The sequence below is a fragment of the Bos indicus x Bos taurus genome, chromosome 5 (assembly GCF_003369695.1).
Source record: "Bos indicus x Bos taurus breed Angus x Brahman F1 hybrid chromosome 5, Bos_hybrid_MaternalHap_v2.0, whole genome shotgun sequence".
Classification (NCBI taxonomy): Eukaryota; Metazoa; Chordata; class Mammalia; order Artiodactyla; family Bovidae; genus Bos; species Bos indicus x Bos taurus.
Window position 1 is genome coordinate 89,809,531 of NC_040080.1, and position 11,109 is coordinate 89,820,639.

The 11,109-nt window shown below is 49.8% G+C and overlaps 1 protein-coding gene across 2 annotated transcripts; it reads left to right on the top strand.

Annotated features, from left to right (window-relative positions):
- The first annotated feature begins 2,923 nt into the window (after positions 1 to 2,923).
- DNAJC22 (DnaJ heat shock protein family (Hsp40) member C22) lies at positions 2,924 to 8,986 on the top strand. Of its 2 annotated transcripts, none has more exons than XM_027542764.1 (4): positions 2,924 to 3,122; positions 3,759 to 4,716; positions 5,747 to 5,928; positions 8,882 to 8,986. In XM_027542764.1, exons 2-4 carry the CDS (start codon positions 3,877 to 3,879, stop codon positions 8,943 to 8,945), a joined length of 1,086 nt encoding a protein of 361 aa, XP_027398565.1. In that variant the 5' UTR covers positions 2,924 to 3,122; positions 3,759 to 3,876; the 3' UTR covers positions 8,946 to 8,986. The 2 variants fall into 2 exon arrangements, with proteins under 2 accessions (XP_027398565.1, XP_027398564.1); XM_027542763.1 differs by having other exon boundaries at positions 2,924 to 3,094.
- The last annotated feature ends 2,123 nt before the right edge of the window (positions 8,987 to 11,109 follow it).

An 11,109-nucleotide genomic window follows, 5' to 3' on the forward strand; every position in this document is an offset into this window, starting at 1 on the left:
GCCCCCTCCGCCCGCCCGGAAAAGGCAAATTTGACATTTTTAAATCCCGAGCCTTGGAGGGATCGATGCGGCCCAGGGGCCCCGCCCGGGGTCGATATTCCTGATTGGGAAGCAGCCGCTGAGCCGAGCGCGTGTAAATCACCCGGACGGGGGGAGAGGGGGCGGGAGCCGACAGTTTCCCAGACGCTGGGAGCCACCAGAGGTTCCGGCCCGACCCCACCCCAGGGCAATGGAATGAGGAGACAGATAGGCCTCAGACCCGGAGACAAGCCCTCTCTTGGACTCCCGCCTCCCCCGCCCATCTCTAACTCTGTGGGCCGGCTCCGGTCTCGCTTCAGCGGCCGCCACCCTCCGTTGCCCCTGGAGCCGCCGGGGAGGCCGGTGTCGGAGCCAGCCATGCGGCGGCTTCTCTCTGGCCGCTCCCGCGGGGCCTGGGCTTCGGCGGCGGCTGTCACGAAGCCGACAGGCCGGGCCGGCCGGGAAGGGGAGGGTGGCGGGGGAGAGGTGGGGTGACGGCTGGCGCGGATATGGCTCACAGTGGGCGCGCAACAGATGTTTGCGGGATTGAGGGACAGCAAGGCGGCGTGGGCACCGCGCGGCGCTGAGCCGGGGCTGAAGGCGCGGGTGGGGGTTGGGGGCAGCCCAGACCTGTTGGGGGTGAGAATCTGGCCTTCTAGCGGGGGTGAGCAGGCACCCCTGGCGCTCAGGGGAGGCTGAGTTGGATAGACCACCCTCAACCCCGCCACCGGTCCGTGAACCAGGGTAGCAGAGAACAAAAGAGAATGGGGTTGAGAAGGCAAGTTCGGACCCCCCTACAGCCGCCTCCGCAGCTCCTACCCTCCAAGCCTCTCATCTCGCGGTTGGAGAAACCGAGGCAGCGGAGGCTGAGAAGGGTTAGGATGGTTAAAAGTGATGTCAGCCACGAGGCTGGGGGAAGCAACCAGAATTCCCGCGTGGGTCTCTGGATTCACCTACCCGCCCCGGGTCCTCTTGCGGCTAAATACACCGCCACGTTCCCCGTATCCCCACCCCCCGCCACCGCAGCTCAGACCCTTCCCTCCTGCTTCAGCTTGTCAGATCACCCACCCTCCCCGGCGCCAATCCCCACCTCGCGCCAGTTTATAGAACAACAATTTGGGAAAAACAATCCAGGCCGAGTGACGGCCCCGTAATTGTGACAAAGTGAGTGCGGGCGGCTGGAGAGCGCGCTCGGGCGGGAGCGCGGCGGGGCGAGGCGGAGGTAGGGGCGCCTCCAGTTTGCCCCCCCACCCTCTCGTTCTCATTCAGGTCATCTCCCATCCCTCTCCTTGACTCTTCTCCAATTTTTCTTCTCTCGGCTCCTCGCGCCTCCCCTCGCTTGTTCCTCCATGGCTCTTTCCCTTTCCTCTCGGTAACTGCTCTTCTCCAGCCTCCGCCCCCCCGCCCCGCCCCGCCCCGCCCCGCCCCGCCGCAGCCCCTCCCCCGGTGCGCTTTTCCCGCTCTCTCGCTTCTCGCTCTCTCCTCCGCCCTCCACTAGTTTCTTCATCTTTTCCTCGTGCCAGTCCCTCTTGGGACCCTGGCCCCAGCCTACAAATCCACTTCTCTCCCTCCCCAGTTCCGGCTTCCTGAGGTCGAGCCCTGAGCTTCCCTCCTGGGTCCCCACCTTCTGGGAGGCCTGCGCAGCCGGGCACACAGGGGGTTCCTCCCGCCCCAAAGCGACGGCCCCCAGGCCCAGGCGGCCTGCCTATCCCCTCCTACTCCCGTCGCTGCCTCTCCCACCCCTGTATCTGCGCCCGGAGCCAGTTTGTTTGTCCAGCGGCAGCCTCCGCCGCTCGAGCTGTTTGCGGAGCTTAGCGCGCCACCGCGCAGTGCCGGCCCAATTAAGTCTCATTCATTATTCAGCGCCCCAGTGCTCCCGCGCCCAGCAGCTGGCGGCTCCAGCGTCACTTTGATGCCCCTCCCAGCCCTGGCCCCGCCGTGAGTCCTAGGGAGCAGACAGAGAGAGCTGCTTTCCCTCCTCGGACCGGGAAGAGGACTGAAGGGGCTGGGAATGTAGGAGGGAACAGAATCTGTCGACTGTGGGGAGGCGACAGGGGCAAGCCCTCCAGGCCCACCCCACCCCCAAGTCAAAGATGGGGAAACTTGAAGATCCACGCTTTTTCTTTACAGAGGAGGAAACAGGCGCCCCCCTCACCCCCCCCCCTCCCCGCCCGCCAAAGCCAAGGTCACGTAGCAGGGTTGGAGCCCACGACATTGAAATGAGGGGATCTTGCATCCCACTTCCATCCCAGCATTGAGGCGGGAGGACACAGCAGACTATTCTCCTGGTGGGAAGGCCCTCACCCCCATCTTTTTTTGCTCCTGGTTCTCTCTCGCGCCAAAGTCAGCGAGATACAGCTGACTTGGGGTTCCTGAGGGATTCTCAGGTCTCCGGCTTGGATCTAGATGTATTGCCCCTGACTGGCTGGCCTGGAGGCGGGGCAGTGAGGCAAACTTGAGGGGAGAGCCTCTCTCTGCAGCCTGTACCCTGGTGTCTCTGCCTTAGGCAAATTGGAAATGAAGCCATCCAAGGCAGTCTTGAACGGCAATGGAGTAGGGAGAGAGGACTGCAGCCTGAGGTAAGGGAGGTGCCACCCTCCCATTTGTGGGGGTGCAAAGCGGTGACCGAGGGCTTCTTTTTGCTTTTATAGGCCCCCCAACCCGCCCCGCCTCGCCCTAGGCTGCTTTGCCCCAGCATCTAGACAAGGTGAATCTGGGGATCCGCCCGACACCTCCCGTCCGCAAGCGGCAGCGCCACCTGGTGGTCGTCCTGTAGTAATGTAGGCGCTCTTGGCCTGGGGTGGGCGCTGCGCCAGCCGGGTTGAGCCTGGGGAGGCGGAATACGCCAGAAAAACCTAAAATGAAGTTTACCGGAGAGGGCAGGCGAGCGAAGCCCCAGCCTGAAAGGTGATCCCTAGGGGCGAGGGAGGGCCTTGAGGAGGAGGGGCCTGGCCAGGACGGCCCAACTTCCGTTGACACAGCAAACGCTGAAAGACAAAGTCCACTTGGATGAATGAGAGGGGCCATTTTGACTGTGGTCAAAGGAAATGTCTGATCTGGGAGCCGAGGTACCCAGGTACAGCTGCTCACCGTGGGACTAGCGGGTACTGGCTGGTGGGCCTGAGCCCCACAATATGGAGGGACTTTACAAGTTTTTCCTGGAAGGCGGTGGTTGAAATGTGAGGTGCCTGGGTCCAGGTCAAAATGTAGCTTTCTAGAGCTGGAGGGAACTCAGGACCTCTTTCAAGTTTGTCTTTTGTCAAGATTTCTTGGTCTGGAGAGATGGGAGGCTGGAGAAGGGCTAAAATCTCCGCCAGGGGTCTGTGGGCAGCCACAGTCCGAGTTGAGGTGGGGAGGGGTTGTATGGTAGGGGACTTTAAAAGTTGTATAGGAACTTTCCAGGGATAGTGTATTCATTTTTATTCACTCACCCCCACCCGCAAACCATGAGTCCTCCAGGAGGTAGGTGGCCTGAGGGGAGGTCTGCAATTTAAGCATACCCTTTTTTTCCCCCTGTGCTGAGTTCTCATTTACTCTACCGAAAGCACTTAAAACTTCTTCTCCTCTAAATTTGGAGTCATTGTGGTTGTAAAGAACAGAGATGAGATTCTAGACTAAGGATATGGGAGAGCTACCCAGGGACACTCAGGAAGAGCTGGACTTGACTAATACTGGAAGGAGAAGTGTTACTGTGTTGGGGCCTGGACATAATCTTATGACTGCTTTTTCCCATGTCTTAGGGTCTAAGGATAACTCTGGGGCCATGACTGCCATGATTCTCACAGACGACTCCAGATTTCTGCATTCTAGGCAACGGCAGGTGCCACTGGACTTACTGTGAGACCCTTTTCCTAGAGGATGGCCAAGGGCCTCCTAATGACTTACACCCTCTGGGCTGTAGGGGGCCCTGCTGGTCTCCACCACCTATACCTGGGACGAGACAGCCATGCACTGCTCTGGATGCTTACCCTGGGGGGTGGTGGTCTAGGCTGGCTCTGGGAATTCTGGATGCTCCCAAGCTTTGTTGCTCAGGCCAACAGGGCCCAGGAGCAGAGGCAGGGCTCAGGAAGGGGGACACCCCCTCTAAGTCTCATTCGCTTTGTTGCCCAGATGATAGTGGGCATGTATTTTGGCCTTGTGGCTCTCATTAGCCTTTCCTTCATGGCCAGCTTCTATATTGTGGGCCTCCCACTGGCAGTTGGCTTAGGGGTCTTGCTGGTGGCTGCCATTGGCAACCAGACATCAGACCTAAAGAACACTCTAGGGGCAGCATTTCTTACTTCACCTATCTTCTATGGCCGCCCCATAGCCATCCTGCCCATCAGCTTGGCTGCCAGCATCACAGCCCAGAAGCATCGCCGCTACAAACCCTCAGTTGGGTCAGAGACGCTCAGCGTGCGGCTCTACCGCCTGGGCTTGGCTTACCTTGCTTTCACAGGCCCGTTAGTGCACAGTGTCCTCTGCCACACAGCTGTCACCCTCAGCTATGTGGCAGATACTCTTGGCTCCTTCTTGAGTTGGTTCAGCTTCTTCCCCCTCCTTGGGCGCCTTTTGGAGTCTGTCCTCCTTCTGCCTTTCCGAGCCTGGAAGCTGCTGGTAGGAGATCATGGCATCAGCAGCAGCTACTTCCAAGAGTGGGAGAAGCTCTATGAGTTTGTTCACAGTTTTCAGGATGAGAAGCGTCAGCTGGCTCTCCAGGTAAGGTTTCTTCCCTCTCATTGCTGTCTAAGATGGCTCCAGAAGTTAGACTAAGTCTCACTGGAGCTGGTGTGGAGGTACTGTTTTCATGTCTGCTGGGTCAGACCCCAGAAGGGTATCTTGGCTTCTTTGGGCTAATAAGGAGTGGGAAAAGATATATGTATATTATTTTCTTTTTACTGAGGTATAATATGTATATAAAGTACACTAATTTTGTGTAGATACCTATGTAACCACCACTCAGATGAAGGTATGGAATATTTCCACGATTAAGAAGGTTCCTTTGGGACTTCCCTTCCAGTCCAGTCATTAAGACTCTGAGCTCCCTTTACAGGGGTCATGGGTTTGACTCCTGGTCAGGGAACTAAGATCCTGTATGCTGCACAGTGCAGCCAAAAAAAAACAAAACAAAAAAGATTCCTTCATGCCCCTTCCCAATCTATACTCCTTTCCTGGGAAAGAATCTGTATTCAGACATCTATTACCGTAGATTAATTTTGCCCATTCTTGGGCTTCATATAAATGGGATCATCCAGGGTGTACTCTTTTGTGTCTGAGTTCTTTCATTCGACATTATGTTTGTGAAATTTACTCATACACGGGATTATAAATTGTTTTCATAGTTGTTTGATGTCCCATTGTGTGAATATACCACAATTTATCTATCCATTCTATTGTCAGTGAACATTTGGATTGTTTTCAGTTTGGGGCTATTCAGAATAAAGCTGCTGCAAACCCTCTTGTACATGATATGCTTATTTTGCATATATGTAAGAAGGAGACCTTGTCAAGGATGCCAAGTTCCAGGTTGGAAAATGGGCATCTGTGATTAATAGCAAATCCTGGTTCTTGCCATGAGATCTAGAACTTGTCCATGTTTCAGAAGGTTGGAATTCTAATCTGAGGCTCTCTGCCTTTCCTGCCAGCAAGTGGAAGCCAATTCTAGCCTGGTTTAGGAAGGTAGCAAGGAGAGGCCCAGGAGCCCTGACAACTTATGAGGTTCTAATTTGTTAGCTTCTGTTTCCCTAAGGTTTTTGGTCTCTCAGAGGGGGCAACAAATGAAGAAATACATGGCAGATACCGGGAGCTAGTGAAGACCTGGCACCCTGACCACAATCGGTACCAGATGGAGGAAGCTCAGAGGCGCTTCCTGGAGATCCAGGCTGCGTATGAAGTCCTGAGGCAGCCCAGGAAGCCCAGGGGATCCTGGAGGTGGGAAGAAACTTCCTTCTGAGGCTGGACTAGCAGAGTTGGATCGCTTGTCCCAGCACACCTTTGCCCAGTGAGGCAGCCCATCCCCATCAGTGTAAAAGAAACTGTCATTTGCAGTGTGTGCTCCTCTGTCAGTCATGTCTGATGCTTTGTGACCCTATGGACTGTAGCCCGCCAGGCTTCTCTGTCCATGGGATTTCACAGGCAGGATTATTGGAGTGGGTTGCCATTTCCTTCTCCAATCACTTGCAGTAGAGATGAGAAAACCTTAAAGAGGTGAGAAAACTATTGTGATTTTGAATTTCTGAATTATTGGCTATTGTAGTCCTGACTTTTTTCTTAATCCACATAGTGAAATGAAAGACATTATAAAACCAATAAAATATCTTTTAGAGACTAGACCACTTGATTTCACCTCTGGTATATTGATAGATCATGGAGGAGGTTTACTTAACTTTCTTTTTTTTATGTGCAAACCACCAAGTGAGGTGATTGAAGGAAAATATAAGGGTTCTAATACTTCACAAGATGTCCTGTGGCAAAAGGGATTTGATCTGTTCTGTGGACTACCAAGGTGTAAGACTGGGGTTAAGTTTGAAAAGGCTGGAATTCTAATCTTTTCAGGAAAATATTTTAATTCCCCTTATAGGAGAACTTTTTAGAAGCTGTACTTTTTCAAAGAAGGAACAAGCTGCTGTGAGGTAGGGGCTAATCCCCCCCATCACAGACCCTTCTACTTGGAATATTGTGGTGAACCTTCAAACTTAACACAAGTGGTTGGACTGGCTGAATTGTCAGGTCTGCTTGGAACTTGGGATTTGACTTTGAGCTATACACCCTGCTCCCTAGTCATTTACAGTCTGGTGGGGGATTATAACACAGGTACACCTATCAAAGTCCACCGTATTCTATCTTTTGAACTGTGTCCCAAGAGGTGTAAATAGAATGTGTTAGAAAATTGCAGAAGGGATAGATGATACTGTTTTATGGGGACTCATGGGAAAATTCATGATTTTGTATTTCATATGGAAATGGCACCCCACTCCAGTACTCTTGCCTGGAAAATCCCATGGACCGAGGAGCCTGGTAGGCTACAGTCCATGGGGTCGCAAAGAGTTGGACACGACTGAGCGACTTCACTTTCACGCCTTTGTGGGGACTTTGGGGAAACCCTAGGGAACCAACAGCTTGAACATCTCAAGGGGGCCTTAACTCATTCCCAGTTGTAGAAGGAACAGCCCAGGATGCCTCAGTTTGAAGAGGAAGACTGGAGATCAGGAACATGATAGTAAAATCGTGTACCTTTTCTCCAGCTTTCTTTATTTGTGTGTACCATCCTCACACTTTCCTTTATCTGAAAGTTAACTCTGAGGAGTATATGTGCTTTTAAAAAGCAGAATTACTTTGGCTTGTATTCCCTACTGATTAAAAAAATGGCCCAATCAATTGAGAGGAATAAAGTTTATAGATGTTTCTTTTTTCATCCATATATATAAAATACTAGCCAGTGAATTTATGTACTACAATTTTAAGACCAAATTTAACTTTCACACCTTTTTCTTTTACTTTTTTGTTTGTTTTTTGAGGTCGGAATTGCTTTTTTTGGGGTGAGTTCGGCAGGCCTGCCGTGGTCAGGTTAGTGTTCTTCCCTCGGAGGCAGCCAAAGCTTGCTGCCTCCTCCTGCCACCTACCTGAGTTAGTGGAACATGCAAAGCTCAGAGGAGCCGCCAGGGCCTGGGGCCGATGGAACAAGAGCGGGTGGCACCAGCTGGGCTGCCTCAGTCAGCACGGACCGCCCAGGCGGCATCCTGAGCCCACATGGGGGCTGAGGCTCCCTGGGAGAGGCAGGCAGTCAGGCAGGTAGCACCCCAGAGTTGGGGGCCCACAGGCCTTAGGGGGCGCCGGGCTCACAGTAAGCAGAGGTCTGCAGGATCCCAGCCATACCTGGCCAGCACGCCAGAGAGCTGGGCAGAGCCTTTCACCAGAAGGGTCTGTCTCCTACCCTAGGTCTGGGTCCTTGGGGCCTGAGGGACACAGAAGGCACTTACTAGGTGAGGCTGGAAGGCTGAAGCCAGAGGCCTGGGGTCTTGGGGGCCTGGATGGGGGCCTTCATCTTCCCTGAGGAAGGCGCTTCCTGAGCAGCCTAGGAGATTTGCAGCACGGCCTGCAAATCAGCAGGTTGGTCCTGGAGACCTGAGAGTAGCTAGTCCAGAAGGGCGGGCCGGGCGGGAAGAACCTTTCCCAGAGGGATCCTTGGGGAGATGCGAGGGCTAAATTGTTTAATTTACTCAAATGTTTCATCATATCAAGTTTTCTTTTTTTTGTCATTATTTTTTATTGAAGTGTAGTTAATTTACAATGTCACACTTTTTTAAATTAATTAATTATTTCTTTTTGGCTACACTGTCTTCATTGCCGTTAGAGGGCTTTGTCTAGCTGCGGTGCCTGGGCTTCTCATTGCGGTGGCTTCTCTTGTTGCAGGACACTGGCTGTAGGCATGTGGGCTCTAGAATTTGGGCTCAGTAGTTGTGACTCACAGGGCTAAGTTGCCCTGAGGCATGTGGAACCTTCACAGACCAAGTATTGAACCCATGTCCTTAACCACTGGACCCCCAGGGAAGTCCTGTCACACCTTTTTAAAGTGGCCAAAAAATTAATGTATGTATTTTCTTTGAAAAACACAATTTCTCAAATTATCACGTGGAATTTTAATAAGCCATTTTCATAAGCTATTGGTAATTTATTAACATGATATGTAGTACTACATCTGTAAAATGTAAATATATTAAAAATAGTCTATAAGGAAAAAGAGACCAAAGAGTGATTGGGGCTTTACTTGATTTGGAAAATTATTTTACTATTCTCAAATTTTCTTATGAGTTTTTGTTACAAAAATATATTTCAGTTTATTTAAATGAGAGCTATTTATGAGCAGTTTGTACTTTTTCCACAGGAGCAATGCTACAATAAATACCTTTAAACGTGTACTGGGACTTCCCTGGTGGTCCAGTGGTTGAGAATCTGCCTGCCAGTGCAGGGCACACGGGTTTGATCCTTGGTCCAGGAAGATCCCACATACCTCAGGGCACCTAAGCCTGTTTGCCACGACTACTGAGTCCATACTTCCTATAGAAGAGAGAAGCCTGTGCACCACAACTAGAAGAGTTCCTGCTGGCCACAACTAGAGAAAGCCCAAGCACAGCAAGGAAGACCCAGCTCAGCCAGAATAAATAAATAAACATGTGTGCTGCTGCTTTTTGCTTTTCTGAGGCTAGATTCCAATAAGTGATAAAGTGGGATCAAGCAGAATATATGTTTTAGTACCTTGATTGCTATTATATCAGGTTACTTTTGGAAAAGACTAACAATCTACACTTTTACCCGCAGTACAAGTAGTCCTTTCTTTGTTACTGGTATGTACTGTTACCTCTTTGCAATTTTTTGCCAAGATGATGGGTGAGAGATAGTATCTGATGACTTCAATTTGCCTTTCTGTGATTTCTAGTGAAGGTCAGTATCTTCACACATTTTAAACAATTTGTTTTGTTTTGTTTGTTTGTTTTAATTTTGGCTGTGCTGCCACTGCAATGAGCAGCCCTTGCACTGCAACAGAGTAGCCCCTGCCGGCTGCGACTATTAATAGTAGAAAGCCCACCTGCAGCCAAAAATAAATAAGAATCTTTCCCTTTTAGTGGGAAGCACTGTTTGGTTAAACCATCTTTGGATTTCATCTTCACTCTTGTCCTAGCCTGTGAGCTGGTACTGAAATTGAGTGCTTGCCAGAACCAGGCTACCTACCTACCCCCAGTGGACATTTAGATATTCATGTATCTAATGGTGTAGCCCAGCCATTTTTTGAAAATAAAGAAATGGCACAAGTCACATGAATTTGGAACCTCTGGAAGAAAATTCTGCTTTGCCACCAACCTGGAATTAGAGACCAATTAGTCTTCATCACTAAGACTTTTCTGAGAATGTACTTCCTAAAGACCCTGACATAGTGAAAATCAGCTGAAAATAGAAATTCACTATGAAATAACTTTTTTTAAAAAACCAACTAAGATATTAGCAGGTGAGAGATCTTTTTTTCTCTACCTGAGTTGATGTAAATGAAATCCAATGATGTTGTATTCTCCCACTCCTACAAATAAAAGTGTACAGAACCTTTAAAAAGTTGGAAGCAAACTGAGAAAGCCTCTCCCCCAAGTACTCATCTAGTGCAGTGCAGGGTCTAGAGATGACCCAGAGATGACCATCTTCCCAGAGATGACCATTCTGGCTTCTGAATTAATTGGAAATCCCATACATGTCCCACCTTTTGGGCATCCTTAATTGCTGTTCTTTTTTAAACATTTTATTTATTTTTTAATTGAAGGATAATTGCTTTACAGAATTGTGTTGTTTTCTGCCAAACATCAACATGAATCAGCCATAGGTATTTTGTTGTTCTTTTATTGCACTGAAATTTGCTTCCCTGAAATTTCTTTCTAGATTTCCCAATTCTTGTTACAAAGAATAAAAGCCTTTAAGAAACCTTAAAAAAAAAAAAAATATATATATATATATATATTTATTTATTCATTTATTTGCCTGTACCAGGTCTTAGTTGCACCATGCAAACACTTAGTTGCAGCATATGGGATCTAGTTCCCCAACCAGGGATCAAACCTGGGGCCCCCCCTGCATTGGGAGTGAGGAGTCTTAACCACTAGACCACCAGGGAAGTTCCAGAAACTCTTTCTTGATAAGAACTTGCCCTTCCCTTCATGTCCCTCTAAATTTTCCCTTTTCTAGATTAAACATTGTCTTGTTTAAGGATGCACTGTAGTTTGATAGAAAGAGATGGATGAAGTGAGAAGATGGGGTTTTCCTTCTGCCTCTTGCATGACCAGCCTGCTGACTTAGAATGAGCCACTTTACCATTATGGGCCTCAGTTTTTTCTCTGTTAGGTGAGGAAGTTGAATTTAGATAACCTTTAAGATTGCTTTCAACACTGGATTCTGGGTTTCCAACTGTTTGGATGAGGCTTGTGTTAAATAGTTTGGTTTCACATCTCTCTGCCCTCTTGTGGACACTGTCGTGGAAAAAAAATAAAATATTTACTTGCTCAAAGAACAATATCATGGCCACCCCCCAATCAAAAATTCACCTGTATCAAACTCTGTTTTCATTTATTCATG